We start from the raw sequence: 19,155 nt of genomic DNA, 5'->3' as shown, positions 1-19,155 counted from the left end.
CCACTACCTCTGTGACTTTAATGAAGCCAGTTGACCTAAGTGAGCCTCAGTGTCCTCATCTGTAAAATGGAACTACCAACAGTGCCCCCTGCTGTGGAGTTTTTTTTTACATTTTTTATTGATTTATAATCATTTTACAATGCTGTGTCAAATTCCAGTGTTCAGCACAATTTTTCAGTCATTCATGGACATATACACACTCATTGTCACATTTTTTTCTCTGTGATTTATCATAACATTTTGTGTGTATTTCTCTGTGCTATACAGTATACTCTTGTTTATCTATTCTACAATTTTGAAATCCCAGTCTATCCCTTCCCACCCTCCGCCCCCCTGGCAACCACAAGTCTGTATTCTCTGTCTATGAGTCTATTTCTGTCCTGTATTTACACTTTGTTTTTGTTTGTTTGTTTGTTTGTTTGTTTTTGTTTTTGTTTTCTAGATTCCACATATGAGCGATCTCATATGGTATTTTTCTTTCTCTTTCTGGCTTACTTCACTTAGAATGACATTCTCCAGGGGCATCCATGTTGCTGCAAATGGCATTATGTTGTCGGTTTTTACGGCTGAGTAGTATTCCATTGTATAAATATACCACCTCTTCTTTATCCAGTCATCTGTTGATGGACATTTGGGCTGTTTCCATGTTTTGGCTATTGTAAATAGTGCTGCTATGAACATTGGGGTGCAGGTGTCATCCTGAAGTAGGATTCCTTCTGGATACAAGCCCAGGAGTGGGATTCCTGGATCATACGGTAAGTCTATTCCTAGTCTTTTGAGGAATCTCCACACTGTTTTCCATAGTGGCTGTACCAAACTGCATTCCCACCAGCAGTGTAGGAGGGTTCCCTTTTCTCCACAGCCTCTCCAGCATTTGTCATTTGTGGACTTTTGAATGACGGCCATTCTGACTGGTGTGAGGTGATACCTCATTGTAGTTTTGATTTGCATTTCTCTGATAATTAGTGATATTGAGCATTTTTTCATGTGCCTTTTGATCATTTGTATGTCTTCCTTGGAGAATTGCTTGTTTAGGTCTTCTGCCCATTTTTGGATTGGGTTGTTTATTTTTTTCTTATTGAGTCATATGAGCTGCTTATATATTCTGGAGATCAAGCCTTTGTCGGTTTCATCGTCTGCAAAAATTTTCTCCCATTCCATAGGTTGTCTTCTTGTTTTACTTATGGTTTCCTTTGCTGTGCAGAAGCTTGTAAGTTTCATTAGGTCCCATTTGTTTATTCTTGCTTTTATTTCTTCTAGGAGAAAATTTTTGAAATGTATGTCAGATAATGTTTTGCCTATGTTTTCCTCTAGGAGGTTTATTGTATCTTGTCTTATGTTTAAGTCTTTGATCCATTTTGAGTTGATTTTTGTATATGGTGTAAGGGAGTGTTCTAGCTTCATTGTTTTACATGCTGCTGTCCAGTTTTCCCAACACCATTTGCTGGAGAGACTGTCTTTATTCCATTGTATATTCTTGCCTCCTTTGGAGTTTTTTTTTTTTTTAAAGACTAGATTGACTCTCCTTGTTCAATGCTTAGCACAGTGCCAGCTACATAGGAAAGTTCATCGTCATCCTCATCATTAATTTCCAACTTTATTAGACTCTTGAATAAAAGTAGGGATCTTTAGCCTAGCTTCTGTTTAATCAGAGATACAAACAGTGCAGAATCGAGACCTCCATCATTTTAATAGGAAGCACTCCATTTTATTTCCCCAAATCACTTACCCAGAGTAAATTTCCTACAGGGAACAGGAGAAGGGGCTCTAGTGTTGGCCACATTTTCCTGTGAGATCCCAGCAGACTTTGGGGAGGTGGGGAGGGGGCATAAGGAGCTATAGTTATGGCAGTGACAGCTTCGTCTGCAGGGGTGGGACAGGAACCAAGCTAAGGAGACTGGGACACAGCTTGGGGGAGGATCAGGAACTTTACTGTACCCTCAGCTTCAGTAAAGAAGGACCAGGGGGGCGGGTAGCCCATGTAGGGCTGGCAGTCACTCACCATCTTAGTAGGTGAGTGGGACACAAGGGGGACGCACCTGGCAGCAAATAGCTGGTGCAAAAAAGTGAGCATTCGGCTTCCTGGAGGGCTCATCTCAGAGGCCAATGCTTATCCCAGGACATTTGGGTGCAGAGGTAGGGCTGCAGCCCCTGGGAGACCTCGTGGGGTGCTGGAAGCAGGGAAGAGGGTGTAACACAAGGAGTCAAAAAGGATTCAGCTGATGAGGACACAGGTGGAGGTGTTGACACTTGCTTTCAAAGGTCCATAGAAAATGTGGTAACAGAAATTAAGGACAGAGCCCGAAAGAGAGCAACACTATTCACCTGCTATTGAGCCTTGTGACTGAGGCCCGGGGTCTGCTCCTGGGCCGGGGGGACTGAAGCCCATGGGCAGTTAGAGTGACAGCTGCCCACACTGCAGGAACGGGAATCCAAACGAGCACTCCTGTGAGGAGACCCCCGGGTCCGTCAGCCCCTCTTCCTTTCTCCCTGGGCCACCAGTGGCTTTTCCTTCGCCCGGAATAGTAACTATCTGAATAAGCTGTGTTGAACGAATCCCTCAGAGAGAAGGATCTTTAACAAAAATAAAAAGCTTCTCCCCTCCCCCGAAGATAAATATATGAAAAATATAATATCTACAAAAAAATGTGGGGACTATAGAAAAAAAAAGAAAAATAGACAAATTCTCCACTTCACCCACAAAGGGAATCATTGCTAATAATTTTCTAATCCTCCTGGTCCTATTTCCATGCACTTAAAAATATCTAATTGATTTCATAATGTATACGAAATTTTGTGTCTTGCCATTTTCACTTAACATCATAACACAAGCATTTTTCATGCTACTGAAACATTCAACACAGATATTTTAATGACTGCATAATAGTCATACAACATATCATAATTTACCTAATTGCCCCTTATTGTTGGATATTTAGGTTGTTTCCAGTCTTTGTTATTATACATAATACTGTAACATTTAAAATGAAATAACAAACACGTAATTCTTGTGCATGAAGCTTTTTCTATATTTAAGATTATTTCCTTAGAATGGATTCCCAGAAGTGCAGTTACTGGGCCAAAAGGAATGAGCATTTATTTCTAAGGCTCTTGATGGAGTCTGCCAAATTGTTTTTCCAAATGTACCCCTGAAGTGAGCCAAGGGTGCCCTCTATCTTTGCACTTCTCCAGTTGTTCTGAATCTTTACACGTGAAGATTTAAAAGGTGGTTTTTCATTTTAATTAGTTTTCTTTCGTCTCTCCTTTTTATCTGTGGGTGCTGTGCACCGCCCCTTTGTCCCTCGGGCTCACTGCAGAGAAAGGGACAGGTACATTCCTTTTGCACAGTTCTCCTGGCTACCCCTAGTCCAGGTGTGATGGCCAGTTTTGAAGATGTAGATCCTCAGGCGTGGAGGACCGTCCCGATTACGTGGGTTTATGGAAATCAAGAATCATTCACATACTGCTTCCACACTGGTGGTTAAGCACCCACTAAGTAGCTGGGAATAAACAGCACAGGGAGGAGAACAGACACGTTCCTGTGCTGGGGCATCCAGTTTGCAAGGGAGAGTGAAACGTTGCAGAGAATGTGCCGAAGGTGCTGAGCCCTTGCTGACTCGCTCCAGGTTCAGCACCAGGTGTAAAAATTGATCCCCAGAATGAAGATGCGTTCACCTTAACAAGGCACTTTCTTGACTACGACACAGCTCTGTCCACTCGCAGGTCCACAGTCAGTTTTCAGGTTATAACTGGAAGGGCACAGATTCCTTAATAAAGCTTATAGACTTGGGGATCTTTAAGATGCCTGCAGATGGAAGGCTCAAGGTTCCTACCTTCTTTTCTGCAGCACAGCACCCGATGGTTAATATTCATGACCGGAGAGAGGAAATCTTGCAGCACCCTGAGGCACCTTCCAAATTGTCAGTGAGACTAAATTTAATTTAGAACCATTTTCCTATTAAGGGCCATTTTATTCTATTCTGCTACTTTGCAAATGGACAATTCATGTATTCTGTCTCATTCTTATGCTAATCCCTGCTTTTCGGTGATTCTGGATGAACAGGAATTTGCTGTAGGATGTTACTAAACTTACGACTCGATTTCTTTTCCTTTCATCAATCCCCTCTTCTTTGGAAGTCCACACTCCAGGCCTCGTCACTGTGCCAAGAAGCTGTGTGCCTCTGTGGGGTTTCTCTTTTTTCGATTCTAACTGGTTAGCACCGCTTAGGAAAACGCTTATCTGCTACATGCTACAATTACTTCAGAGGAGTCACTGTCTGTTAGGTGTCTGCTTTGTGCCTGGGAAGATATCAGTTAGAAAGTGATGAGATGGAGGTGAGCTCTGGGCTGGCAGAAGCACACATAAATTAAGGCTGTATTTGTTAAAGTGAGTCAAACTGCAGCTTGATTACAAGGGTCAGCACATAAATTCTTGGCTGAACGCCTGTCCCTCCAAGACTCAGAAATTCAAGCCATTTAATGCAAAATGCAGGTTCATGATGTTCACCTACAAATGCTAATAACCAGTCAGGGTGAAGACTGGGGTCCAAGCACGTTTACAGTGAGACTTGACAACAAATGCAGGGTAGGACTCCATAAATTTTCTAGTTTTTCTTACCTAGCGTTGCTTCCTATGGTTTAATTTTGGTATCCACAGAATACCGTTGGTGGTAACAAGCTGGAATCCTTTTGTTTCTCCTGACATTGGTAGGAAGGACTCTACCGTGGACTGTGTAATGCTGAAATACACTGTATTAGTTTCCTCTTGCTGCTGTAACAAAATGCTATAAACTGAGCACTTATAACAACACAAATGTATTATCTTACAGTTCTGGTGGTCAGAGGTCTGAAGTCAGTTTCACTGGGCTAAAATCAAAGCGTCCACAGCTTGTTTTCCTTCTGGAGATTTTTTAGGGGAAAAATCTGTTTCCTACTCTCTGGAACATTCCTTGTCTTGTAGCTCTTTTTATCCATCTTCAAAGCCAGCAACAGTGGATTGAGTTCCTCTCACGTTGTCATTCCTTTGGGTGTCTCACTCTGCTTCTCTCTTCTGCTTATGTGAGTACACTGGGACCACCCAGATAATTCAGAATTACCCCCCCATCTCAAGATCCTTGACTTAATCATACCTGCAAAGTCCCTTTTACTATGTAAGGTGACATATTCACAGGTTTCAGGGATTATGACATGCACATTTTTGGAGGGCCATTATTCAGTCTACACATATATCAAACTGCAGTTATGTTTCTTTTTTTAAAAAAATCATTTTATGCTATATCAGCATCTGGGTGAATAAGCAAAACCATATGCAGATTATTTTTAGAGTCTCAGACGAATATTTTCACATTCATGTGTTTGTTTTTTTAAGTGACAAACTTAGGAACATGATTTAAGCCCAGTATTTTATTATTGCTTCAAAACCACCTCTCACAAGTCTTAAGCCAGATCACAGCTCTGACCTTTCTCTTGCTATAGCAGATCCTCTCCAGAGGGGCCAGTGTCAGCCCCCCACTGCAAGAGGAAGGAGAATCCTTCCTGCCCTGCACAGTTCCCTGTCCCTCAGCCCAGCCAGAGGCAGGTCTGAGCACCCACACCCAGCCCAGCACAGGCCGTGTCTGAGGGAGGGGCCAGTGAGTACGTGAGTGGCACTGCCCACTGAACAATGAGTGCTTGGGTGCCCTCTGGGGTCTCGGGGACGAGGGAACATAAACTTAGGGGTCCAGCAGCAGGACCACAGCACTCCCAGGGAAGAATGCAGGAAGAACGTGGAGGGAAACTGGCCCCCTTTCTGTTCTCTTGAAAGTAACTAGGACCCTTGAAAGAACACGTTTTTAACTACAGGACTGTCCTCGCGTAGGAGTACATAAGCTGCGTTCTTTACTCATATGATTGAGTGAAAATCACAAGCTTCGACAAAAATTGACCACCTGTATCCAAAACAAAGATGAAGAGGAGGCCAAGGGAAGGTTTGGCGTGTGAGAGGGGGCGTCTTGGGCGAAGCGGTTCGTATCCCCTTACTTCTCTCCTTTTCCCATCTCCTTTTCCTTCTCTTCATCAAGGAAGTAATTTAACCTTTCTGTGCATTGTTCTCATGATTTGTGAACTGGAACTAATCGTAGCACCTGCCTCATGAGTAATTGTAAGAGTTAAACTGTTATTACAAGTCGAGCACCTAGAACAGTGCCTCTCATGGGGCATCACTCAGTAAATGCAGGCTGCTGTTGTCCTACAACATTCCCAGAGCTGGGACGGGATGTTTCCCTGCAAAATAAAGGGAGGTCATTTCCCATTCAAAGGACAAGGTAATCGAATCTTCCATTAGGTTTTACATTACATATACCTAGTTATAAACTGTATGTTCACAAAACAAAGGGAGGTAACCCAACAAGACCGCTGACTGGTGGAATTCACAGAAGAGATATTCGTGTACTGATAATTTTGGGAGTTCCCAGTCTTCTTCAGCTGTTGTCTTTCCTACCAGCCCAGCTGGGAAGAAGCTAAAACTTCTGGGCTGCTCTGAAGCGCACAGGATTCAGGTAACAGAAAGATCACCTTTCCAAGAGAGAATGTGGTTGGCACCAGGAATTCCCCAAGTCCGAACTGTTGACCTGAGCCCAGAGGTGCCCTTTGTGCACTGGGACTGTTGGGGGGATGGCCTGTCTGAATTTGTTCTCAAATTCCAGTGAGATTTTCCTGAAAGGAATATCTGAGCTAACTCAGTGTCAGCCTTGGCAGTTCTCAGGGAGCTCACTTTAACGACCAGGTTGGAATAATTTCTAATTAGCATACTCATTACTTGGATGTTAATGATTGCTTTGAAAATACTTGGTTTTCAAGTAAGTGTTGTCTTAGAATCAGATCCCCCTCCTAGTTGTGCTTCAAGGTTAATTGGAACTTTTGATGAGCAGTTCGAACTTCCTATCACCCTTTGTCTACATTGTCGCACCTTTTGAATGAATGAAACCTAAAGAAAGGAGGTTGGGCTTATACTGACAGCCCATCATAAAAGGTTGTGTTTTTTTGGTTTCTTTTAGCTGAATGGGAATTTTTTTTTTCTGATTCAACTCATCAGAATAAGGCATAAGTATGTATACAGCAACCAGATGAAGCAAGAGGAAGGGAGCTTATGGTTGCCAAGGTTGGCTGTCCACAAACACCAAACAGATGCACAAATTAACCTGACCTCGTCTCCAGAGCACCACTGTGACCAATTCAGCCAACCAGTTTGTGAGCATTCGTGCCACAAATGATCAAAATCAGGACAAGAAAGACTTCGTTACGTTCTTTCTAGAACCATGTCTGGAGCAGCATTTTTTTTCTTCCAAATCTTTCTAAATTGGTGCCATAAATACTCTGTCATTTTTAATTTGAGATCTGAAACACTGTGCTCTTCTGATTGTGGGGTGGGGGGAAAGGCGTGGGGGTGAGAGCTTCTAGTCCATCTTGACATGGCCTCTGGGAATTCAGCTCCAAACTCTTGCCTAATTCTCCAGGATGAGTGTGGCCCACAGATGCCACTCTGGAATCCAACTTCAGTTTCTTTCCTGGAGAAAATTCCTTACAGCAGTTGCTTAGGCTAGTGACTTTCTCTAAGAACTAACCTGAGTGTTTGCTATCAGCTGTGTCTGGCTTATCCCTTTCTTATGAGGAGGTTAATCTTAAAATGACAAGGCACATTATGGAGTTTGAGTTACATATCTGGCGCCATGGGTGAGCGCCGCCACCCAAAGGCCCCTCTCCGCCGTGCCCTCCAGGGGCCCTTTGTGGACTCCTTCCTCCTTCCACTCCCTAAACGTGGATATTCCCCAGCAGCGTTGCAGCCTCACTCTCTTTTCCTTTCGCTCCCTCCGGGAAGTCCCCTCTTCTCAGTGCTTGTCATGGGCCAGGCGTTGTGTTAAGTGTTTTCCGCACTGTATTAGTTTCCTAGGTTGCTGTAACAAATTACCATAAACTCGGCAGTTTCAAACAACAGAAATTTTCCCGTCACAGTTCCGGAAGCCAGAAATCCAAAATCAAGGCGTGGGCATGGCTGGTTCCATTCCAGAGACTCCTGGCGGGGAGTCTGCTCCGTGCCTCTGTCCTGGCTTCTGGTGATGGCTGGCGAGCTTTGGTGGTTTTCAGACTGCAGCTGCATCTGTCCAGTCACCACATGACATTTTCCCTTGTGTCTGTGTCCAAATTTCCTTCTTCTTATAAAGACGCATCATTGGATTAGGGCCCACCCCAATCCAGTATGATCTCATTTTAACTTGATTACATCTGTGAAGACCCTATTTCCAAATAAGGTCCCGTTGGGTGGACATAAATTTTTGCCCGACACTAGTCAACCTTGTACACGTGCATTATCTCATTTAAACCTCGAAACAGCTTTATTAACAATGTTTCATGGATGAAGAAACACATCACTTCCTGATCTTCACCTCTGCTCTGTCCAGCTGTTACTGGACTTCTCCACTAAGACACTGCACTGGTACCTCAGTCAGACGTTCCAGAACTGAACTGTATTACTCACCCCCCCCCCCCACCAAATGTGAAGTCCTAAAACACAGCAGCTCCAGAATGTCTGTTTAGGAAAGCAAATGGGGTCTTTGCAAGAGGTCTTTTGAAGCAGCCTTTGTAGAGCACTTTACATAAGACTGAAAAAAATAGTCATCACCTGTATCTAAAAATGATGGGTACCACCACTGACTTGAAACAAGACGGTGGCAGGAGGGATGCGCAAGAATGATAAATTTAGGAAACTATTAAGGATGCAGATTTGATAGGTCTAGTCGACTGCCTGGATGTGGAGATAGACGGGAGAGAGGTACCAAAGATGTCTTTGACTTAATTACAGGATGGATGGTAGGACTACTTAGAAACAGACACACATATAAAAGTTGGGGGAATGGGACTGGGCAAAAATAAGCTAGTTTTTTCAAGTAAAATCTTACATGAAACCTAATAGAAGAATGGAGCTGCTTTGGTTGAAAAAAGGTGTAGGCCCCTTATTCTCCCCCCCGCCTCCCCCCGTCTGTGAAGGCAGCTCCAGGACTTTGGTAGAACATTGTGGAAGTTACTCACAGTGTATCCCTCTAGCTCTGAACAGAAAAATGCTTGTGCCGTTCTAGATACATAGACACTGATCCCATTTTAAAAGTGTTTCCAAGAGGGGTCCTCAGGGCCTGTCTCTCCCGCCTTTCCTGGCGTGGCCTAGCCTCCCAGGCAGGGGCCTGCTCTCTATGCATAGTCTAAAACAACCTTGAACTGCCTCACTTCCTTTGCCCTTGGCGGGTTGTCCTGGGGCCTGGTGTGTCCTGTTAGAAACCCTGCATCATCTGATGAAAAGTCAGTCTGGTTTCCTTCAGAGAGAAGACTGAACTTTAGCTCTTGGAATTGTGCCTGCCCTCAGTTAATCCCCCAACTTCTAATCGTTTCAGATATAAGTCCTTCCTTTCCAGCATCCCTAGAGGTGGTTCATTCAGAGGGAAAAAGAAACACACACACACACACAGGCCATGAGGAGGCTACTAAGACCCCTGGCCACAGATGGCACTGCCCTAAGTCTGCGCAGGGCAGAGCACAGCTGGGCTCCTGGGTGTCCCATAGACATATTTACCCAGAGACAAGAATAGGGCTCTTCAAGTTTAATTAAAAACAGGATGTCCCTGCTGGGTGTCTCATTGACATTGCTAAAAATAAAGTAGGGAAGTAGCCTGGCCTCTTAATGGCTTAATCCCATTAAATTGAGGGGGTGGGGGGCAGCTGGAGCTAAGAAAAGGCATGACTTGTTTCAGAGTCTGTCTGGGGCTGTGTCTGTCCCCTCCCCGCGCTGTGGCCGCCTAGACTTTGAAGTCCTAACAGCAGCCAGTGCTGGGCTGCCGGTGCCGTGGAAGAGAGGCAGAGGGACACATTCCCCAGCGAGCTTTTGCAAGGCTGTCACCCACTTACTCACTCTTGGGACCCCTAGGACTTGTCACCTCTCCTCTTTGCTCACTGCTCTGATATCACCCATGTCCTAGACCTGGTTTTGTGAATAATCCACTAATCCCTTTCTGTGAGCTGATGCACATTTAAAAAAAAAATCTCGTCTGAGTGCTATGACAGCCATCTGGAAATGTTAGTCTCTTAAACGTGCCTTCACTCCCTCCTCAACCCCACAGCACACTCAGCCATGCACCTCCTGCACAATCCCAGCAGCCTCGTTTGCAAATACACTCACATAAGGGCACCCTGCCTCCTTCATTTTTGTTTTGTTTTTGTTTTTGTGTGAGCTGCCCTCATTTCTCTGCTCCCACCCAATTCCTTTAGCCTAACAGCTAAAGACTAAATTCTTGAAGACTTTCTGTTGGGTGTGAGAGCCTTGTTTTCTATCACACATTCATCTGGCTTTTTACTCTTTCACTCATTGGTTCAACCAGAGTAGTAAGAGAAAAATCTCTAGATTATTATACAGTTGACTTCCCTCCAGAATGCAAAGAAGGAGAATTTCATGAGCTTCAACTCTTAGAGACTGAGAGCTCCAAGAAGTGTTCCAGTCCGGTGGGTTTACTTGCTACACTGGGACCTTGCTGAGGCCAGAACAGACTTGGAAGGAAGCTTGATTACACAGCATCCTTAAGACCCAGCCAAAAGCCAACTTATTATGTGCCCATAGATGCCCCGCCCATATCCGCTCTACAGCTCCTGAAACGGGTCATCTCTTGCACCTCTAAAGAGATGTGCTGGTGGTCTAATTGGGGGCTGATTTCTGGACACTGTTTTCTCATTGTTCTAAGATTCCTGAGCTTACAAATTCACAAAATATTTAGACTGTGTAAGTATGACATCTGGGGGGGGTGTGTATGTATGTGTGTTCATCGGTTAGTGTCACCGATTCCTCTTTGGATTAAGATTACAGAAAAACTTCCATGTAAGAGCAAAGAAAGCTGAGCAGAGGGCATCAGGACCTCAAGACCCAGCTGGTGTGGAGAGACCCCTGCTTTCTACTCCTGATTCTAAATAGTCACCTGGCCCTGGAAGCCCAGCACCTCTGTTTCCCCATTTGTAAAACAGTCTCTACCTCTGCAGCCTCTTCTAGCCCCACCAAGGAGCCAGGTGCCCCACTGGCTTGGCATGTGGCACTCTAACCCCAGCACAGATGGCAGGTGGACCTGGGCTAGGGGACAGCAATGGGGGACGAGCAGGAAGCCGGAGCATGGCCTGCCCCTCACCTCTGGAACACACTTCAGTGAATGTCTCTTGGGAAAGCTGACTGTGACCAAGCTTCCTTACCCAGGGACACCCATCCCCAGGCGGGGCCAGGACTCCCAGCTGGCCCTCCTCCCAGAAAGATTCACTACAATTCAGTGAGGGCTTTGGGTGGGTTCAAGTCAGACTCAGGGGGCCTGGCCTGAGGGTTCCCAATGGGGTGGGATCAGCCCAAGGGTCAGCATACTGGGTGAGTCCACTTTTCATGCCTGTTTTATCTCCTGAGATCATAATATTTACCCGCATTTCTCCAGAACACTTTTGGGATTGAGGCAAGATTGATCCTGAGCAAGTCTGTACAGCAGAGAAGTTCAGCCACTATCTCTTTTTGCAGCCTGTTGGCTCCCGCATTTCCCCTTTGGAGGCTCCTTCCCCTCCACTGCCTGCCTTTCTTTTCCAAACTCCAGAACTTCCCAGAGCTCTCTGCCCACCTTCTGGCAAAATCTACTTTTTCTAAAACTCTGTCTAGGGGTTAAAACTGAGTAGCAAAACCATGGACTGGGGATGAAAACAATGACTTTACATTATTCTTCCAAAATAAAAACAGCATTTGACAGCCGAGTCTTTCCAGGCCTTTACTGAATACCATGGGGGGTCCACAGGCGGTAGGGGAGATAGTTTTAGTACCACTTATAAAACCTTTTCAGAATCCTTACAGAATCCTCTTTCGCCCATCAGATTTCAGATGTACTCAGTTGCTCTCAAGCCTAAGGCTGTAGACTTATCTAATCCCGAACTCAGATGGCAGATTGTTCCCATCCTGGGGACACCTGACAGCTTGCTGAGAAGGAATGCAAGATGACTGCCACATACAAGGGGAAAGAGCACTGGGGCGGATTGGTAATGTCTGTCTGGGAGAAGAGGAGGGCAGGTCCTTACTGAGGTCAGTGTTTATCATCCTTGAGGGATGCAGGGAGAGACCACATAGACACCAACCTGCCTCTCTGTCCTGAGGAATGTCGTCTATAGCCCGAGAGCAGGGACGTCAGAACAGCGGCAGCAACACACAAGGACCTCGTTTGAAATGCAGTGTCTCAAGCTCCACATCTCCCCATCTCCCCAGCCCACCCTTCTCAGTCAGATTCCATATTTTCACAAGATTCCCAGAGGATTCACGTGCACATTAAAGTTAGACACTGGGGGGCGAGTGGATCTCCCTGCCACTGTCGTTCCTGAAGGGTCTTAGTGCTGGACCAGCTCCGCTGGCCTGGCTGCTCTCACCAGCAATTGTATGTCTCTTTTTAGAGCAGATCGGCAGGAACCGAGCTAGCTCTCTGTGTGAAGGGGCGGCGTGCTTTTCACCCCTGTATTTGGGAGGCTTAATAACAGGGCCATTGTGTGCCAAACCAAAGCATGTGTCCATCTTACCACGGTGCTGCTTCTGTCCCCAGGCGATCTATAAGATGGTTTCCTCCGTAATGAAAATGCCTGAAGATGAGTCAACCCCAGAGAAGAGGACAGAAAAGATCTTCCGCCAGATGGACACCAACAGAGACGGTAGGAGGCCATGGCTGCTTTGCTTCGCTCAGAGTGGGGGCTGCTGGAGGGGCTGGGGTGTGCCGCTGGGAAATGCCACTTGAGGACAAGATACAGACCGTAAGGACCTGGCTCAAGGCCCTTTGTGAAAGTGGCTCGTCCTGCATGTCACCTGCCAGAGGAGGATGGAGGAGGACCAGAGTGGTCCACAGCAGGCTGGATCCTGCAGGCCAGCTAGTCAGAAGGTGGGGAGGGGCTTGGTGTCCATCCTGACCCTGGTAGCCTTCCTCTCAGCCTGTCCAAGGGGTTTTGTTGGGGTCTCCTGCACCTGCTCCAAAGTGTCGGGTTTCCTGGAGCCAAGCAGGGCCCCTCAGCTGCTGGGGGCTTAGGTGACCAGCAGGTTCCACTCTGAGGGAGCCACCCATAATTCAGGCCCAACAAGGGGATGCAGAGCAAGCCAAAATGAAAGGAGGGACGGATTTCAAACTCCAGAACAGTGGGTTTTAGATGTTGGATTGCGAGATAGAACACAGGAGGCCCAATTAACTTTGACTTTTTGATAAATAACAAATGAATTTTTAATGTATGCATGCCCTATGCAATATTTAGGACATACTGAAGAAATTGTTTATTTGAAATTGAAAGTTAACTGGGCATTCTGTATTTTATTTGCCAAACCTGGCAACCCCATGGAGACGTAATACCTGCGTTTAAAGTGTTCGCACAGAGCCCAGTCCGTAATAAGCCCCAGTCATCTGTTGCTCTTGCTGCTATTTCCGGCTCCCGTGTTCTGCTGGGCTTCCCCAGCGATTCTTGTCAGTGATGAGTGGATGCACCGGTATACCCCCGACGGAAGGCTTTGTTGCAGAGTGAGCCTCCGTTTCTATCCCTGTGCCCTCTGGGGCACCAGCTGCTAGAGTATCCGGGTTTGCAGGGTACAGGCCAGTCTGTTTGTTTTGTTGCTTGACAAAGGTGCCATTACATCCCGTTTCTTTTTGTGCCTTGAGTCACAGCAAAGTTTGTTTTGCAAAGACTTAATAAACAGTATTCTTTTAAGGGACTAATAAACTCGCTGACGTTAAACTGCATGATTTGCTGATGCTCCAGAAGAGTGCAGGTAGACTTGTATCCTGCCCAGGCCCGCATCCTCTTTAGAACAGGTGTGAAGGAAGGGAGACGACCCCGACACCGCACGATGAAACCCCCACTGGGAGAGATCAGAGCCTGCCCGCTGGGACTCGCCCACACTGGGGTCACAGGGCCCTGCCTGTGAAAGCCCTGTACTTTCCTAAGGGAAAGCCTTGGGTTATAAAAAAAAAAAAAAAAGAGTGGAAACCGTACAGGGAGGGGCTTTAAGTCTGCAAGGGGTCAGACTCTGCCCAACCAGGACACTTGGCGCTTCCACTCAGGGCTTCTGGACCCCAAGGCGGGGCGCCGGAATAGAGGCCTCACCTGGAATCTCCTGCCATTAGACTCCTCTTGGTAGGAGTTCTTTGCATCTAACCCCTGGCCGCTGGCTTGGAGAGAAGAATCTGGCCCCCAGTCTGGGAGCCAGCCCCAACGCACGCAGGTGCTTAGTGGGAGCCAGTGAGCAGATGTAGATGCCAAATGCAGGGTTTGCCCACCATGCCAGGGAAGGGGAAGGAGCTTTGCCTCCCGACCAGCATGAGGAAATTTCTAGAAGGGAATTTAAAACCATCTCTAGCTTAGGCAGGAAGGACAAGGACACAAGGTAGGAGTGGAATCCCAGATATTCTCCCTCCTCCAGCCCTTCGCGGTAGGAAGAAAGTGCCCAGATTTACAGGAGGGACCCAGCAGGTGCCCTCTGCTTGGAGCACATCCCTCTCTATCCCCCTTACCTCGGAGGGAAGGACAGCTGTTCTCACACCTCGTCCAAAAGAAGGAACCCTTCCCCTGGATGTCTGTTCTGGCCCCTCTGCCCACATGCCCACTCTTCCAGCAAACCTACCCGAGTGACCCGAAGGAGCCCCCCAGGGCGCCTGCAGCTGGAAGGGCCACGAGGGCAGGCACCATATTAGTTAGGGCCACCCAGCACCCCCACCTGCAACGCCAGGGCCGGGCACACTGTGAGCTCCCGGGACGCCGTGTGCTGTGCCCGGGGGGCGGCGGGGCGCTGCTGTACCAGACCCTGCCCCGGGGTCTCCGCCCGGAAAGACACACGGTGGGTCTCACACGGCGGGGGAAGGCGGGAGGAGGCGAGCCGCTGCTGCCGCAAGATGCTGCGGGAAGACTGTACGATCGTGCAGCTGCCGGCAGCCACCGCTCACCGGTCCTCTTACTTTCTAGGAAAACTCTCCCTGGAAGAATTCATCCGAGGGGCCAAGAGCGACCCGTCCATAGTGCGCCTCCTGCAGTGCGACCCCAGCAGCGCCGGCCAGTTCTGAGCCCGGCGTCCCACGAACGGTAGAGCTGCTTGTGTTCCCTTCGGAATTTTTTTTCCAACTTTTTTTTTTTGCCAAACAATATTGACGGTGATGCTGTTCCCCGTGTGGTCGGATGCACCTTTCTCCATGCCGCCTTCAGCTTCTTTTGTCATGGACGCTTCGTGGGAGTGTCTGCAGCCCCCGCTCGCTTGTGGAGAGCATGGACAGTGCTGTCACGCACAGACTTTGTGGTGTTCGTTGTTCTGAAGATGTTTCATTGTTATTATTTTCCCTTTGATTCGAGAGTCTGTGTTCTAAAAGTGAAGACTCGGGGGAGGCAAGCCAAGGGAAAACCAATCCAGTCCAGTGATTCTAGTGCAAGCTTGAGGGGCTTGTTTGAAAAACAAAACTCCCCACCTGGGTCTGGAGTCACGCATGCCCTAGGGAAGATGCTGGATTCCCCAGGGATGAAGAATCCTCTGGGGCCAGGCTCTTAAAGGGACCTGGGGGATCCCCCTAGAGGCCCACCCCACTCTCTCCCCAGCAGGCTGTAGTTTCTAAGCTGTGAACATTTTAAGGTCAATTAATAGAGGAAAAAGACGGCTCAGCCATTTCTTCCCAGGTTTACACTAGTTGAGCTAAGATGAGTGTCTTTGGAAATTAAAAGCAAATGGTAACTTCTATTCCCAAACCAGATCCATCTTGTTGCCTACTATTGTGGTTTAAAAAAAAAAGATTGTTGTATATAAAATATTGGGTATTGCTGACCAAATTAAGTGTTTTGCCTTGTTTAAATGAAATGCATGTTTAGTGAGCACTAATACAATCTTATTACAGAAGACTGCAGTAGCTTATTGTGAAGTAAGCCAATTATAAAGAATGTCTATGTCTTGTTTTCAGGTCATATCCGTCTTTGCACAAATGCACCAATCAACAGGTATATTTTATATATTCCAGAAGAGTACAAAGTAACCATGACTAGGGCCCAGCCTGAATTTTGAATGCTTTTCCAGTGGTAGTGCCTAGAGAACTTAAGTGGGGCAGGTTTAAGTCGGACATGTCAGTTGGAGCAACAGAAGCTTCATATTTATTAGAGATGTGAGGTGATGGTTCGCCCTCCCAGCCCAGCAGCTGATTGATAGTATTGAATTGGAGGTGTGGTGCTTTTCTGAGCAGATCAATATTCTGTAGACGCTCCCCCTCCTCCAAACAGCATAAACGCTCAGGACTTCCCAGTGCTCGAGTCCACCTGTATGGTTAGGAAGCCATAGCTGGAATGTTGACTTTTCCATGCTCCCAGAGGCCCTTAAAAGAGTCAGAGGTTGAGCAGTCATCTGGTTCATCTTGAAGAAGGCCCAGGCAAGTGTGTCTGTGATTTCCAAGGCCTTCTATGGGGAATCCAAAAGTACTTCCATCATCATCATGTTCTTTGAATGCAGATTTCTATTTCCAGAAGTGATAACACAAATTTGAGTTGTTGTGTGGTCTGATGACCTCATACACCCTAATTTGAATTGAAAGGTAAGAATAAAAGTTGCTGGCCACAGGTAAGTCATATTTTCACAAGCACTAGGCATGGGGAAGCCCAAACACTATAGGATGTAGATGGGGAGAACCTGTCCCAAGGGAAGGCAGAGGGGTCCCCACTGGGTCCGTCTGCTGCCAAGCTACTTCCCATAGACCATGAACCGCAGAAGGAGAAGCTCATAACCATGAAGAAAATGACACCGTGTCCATGTCAACCTCCAGATTCCTATGTATCACTCCAGTCCATTTTAACTGATAGTAAAATTCCAAATTTGTACCGTTGACCAAAGTGAACCAACTTTCCAGGGTGAAATTTTGAGACCTGGACTCAGTAAAATAATCTTCATCTTCCTCTGAGTGTCAGTTTCTCATAGTGGTTCCAGACTGTGAGACTTGCCGAGTTTCCCCATAGGCCAAGTGGCAAAATCTCGTTTTGAAAAATAGAGCATCCACCCAAGGCATGGCGTGCAGAGTGGCCAGGGAGCCGGCACATCTGCGGGAAGTGTTCAGGAGACGCGCCCCACTTTCTCACGCTCTTGAGTAAAGACCTCGTTCTCCCTTTAGTGCTTAGATGGTGGAGTCAGTTAATGTTGGGGAAAGCCAGCCGGGGCTCTGCCCTCGGTCATGACATCTTATTGATCCAGACTCACTTTGTTCCCTAGAGCCTAGATCTAGGGAGTGAGCAGCAGGGAAGCGTGTCTCCAGCTGTTAAAAAACCAGAGCAGACGCATGGCTAACGAACACCGACATGCCCAGGATAGATGGAAAATCGTCCTTGCCTGGCCTGCCATTGACCCTGTCTGTATTTTCTTGAGGGTTGTTTTTCTCATTCTTTTCCTTCCCAAGAAGGCCTTTGTATGTCTAATCCAGTGCGCTCGAGTGTGGCCACGGGACTCTGCAGCACCCAGAAGGCTGAATGCCTGAAGGCTTATGTCACTCCTGTGCTGGGCTGTTCATTGTCATTGCTGTGTTGAGGGACCTCTGGAAATGGAGTCCGTTCTGTCTGAAGTCAAGCCAGCCTGTGCGGTTCAAGGGACTGGAATAAAGTGGCTTATGACTTGAAGGATGCTACAGTGTGGTCAACTGTTCTTCGCCTTGTTTAGGGTGGGGAAGGGGTGCTGAGGGTGCCGTCCCATCCCATCGATGTGCCCCGGGGGCACCTTCCACAGTATATTTAATAATATATGTGTGTGTGTGTGTGTGTGTGTGTGTGTATATACACACATACATATATATATATATATATATATATATATATATATATATATATATATATATATACACATATATAAAGCCCTTCCTATGGAGTGGGTCCTAGTTGAGTTGACTGTGTCACTCTAGCTTGGCATTCAAGAGTGTTAATTTTTTAATATGATTGTCTGGGACATGAGGGTTCCTTGCCCAGACTGCGGCTGCAGCTGCATCTGTGCCTGGGTGAGGGCCCTCCTGGGTATGGTTTCTGCCATAGAGATGCAAGGAAACAGGCTTTGTGGAGGGGATGGGAGGGGCTGCTGGGCTCAAGGTCCTGTCCCAAAGCTTCCTTGCTCTACACGTGGGCTTCCTCACTTCCCCTACTCATGGCCTTCACTTTCTTTTCATCTTCTCTCCTTCCTCACACCCGGAGCTGCAAACTCAGTCTCAGCCTGAGGTGCAGTGGAAGAAGAAACTGAGGCAGCTTCCTCCTCGCTGGGAATTAGCATCCTCCTCCCCCTCTCTGGGCCTCTCAGTCTGGAGAAGAGTCGATAGAAAAGATGACATGATACAGAGCCCACAGCCTCAAAGCCAGTTCAGACCTAGGTGTTTGCTTGTTGCTGCTGTCATTGGTCCTGCCTCCAGCACAGAAGCCATCGATGCGGGAGAAAGGAGCTGAAGGTCAGCTCTAGTAGGTGTCTCATGGGCCAACTAGACCTCATGTAGGAGCTCAGTTGGCCTGGAGAAGAGGCTTTTTGTACTTCACACACTTGCTCTCTATGGACCGGCAATGGCCCTGATGCCCATGAAAACTGAGCATGAGTGACCCCATGTCAGTCATGGCCATGATGGTGAGAAGGTGGCTGGGACCCTCCAATCTGACCAGGAGCCTGGACTCACACACCTGTTGGAGCCCAACCTGTTATTTTCCAACAAATTTTCGAGCCTGAGGCTCTTATTTTTAGAGTAGTGGCCCTAAAACACCCCAACCTAAATGGACCCCTGATCAGCCTAGTCAGGCTCTGGAGGCACAGGCCAGGTGAGGAGGAGGCTCCAGTCATGGCAGGGAGGAGATCACAAGAGTTTTCTTTGGAAGAAATGGAGATGCCTCTCTTATCTGTGTCAGGAGTATGCTCATACTCTCCTGAAATTTTCTGTTTCTTAAGATGGCTGAAGAAACAAGAGAAAGAACATTGAGCCCTGTATTTGCCAGGGCAGTAGAGTGTCAGTCAAATCCACCAAAAATAGAAAGATGATGACAGAGTTAAAAGAGTCCAGGCCAAGGGTATGACCAATGGTATGTTCATGTCAAACAGACTTCTCTACACTAGAATGATGGCCACGTGTC

At 47.0% G+C, this 19,155-nt stretch overlaps 1 protein-coding gene across 14 annotated transcripts in view; it reads left to right on the top strand.

Annotated features, from left to right (window-relative positions):
• Positions 1-17,679, top strand: part of NCALD (neurocalcin delta) — a 365,895-nt gene extending 348,216 nt beyond the window's left edge. For all 14 annotated transcript variants that reach the window (XM_072949553.1, XM_072949554.1, XM_072949561.1 and 11 more), the window contains 2 exons: positions 12,621-12,726; positions 15,013-17,679. In XM_072949553.1, the coding sequence (XP_072805654.1) occupies positions 12,621-12,726; positions 15,013-15,110 (204 nt within the window). In that variant the 3' untranslated portion in view covers positions 15,111-17,679. The remainder of the gene's footprint in view (positions 1-12,620; positions 12,727-15,012) is intronic.
• The last annotated feature ends 1,476 nt before the right edge of the window (positions 17,680-19,155 follow it).

Source organism: Vicugna pacos, chromosome 25 (assembly GCF_048564905.1).
Source record: "Vicugna pacos chromosome 25, VicPac4, whole genome shotgun sequence".
NCBI classification, from domain to species: Eukaryota; Metazoa; Chordata; class Mammalia; order Artiodactyla; family Camelidae; genus Vicugna; species Vicugna pacos.
This window is presented reverse-complemented; position numbering and strand designations above follow the sequence as displayed.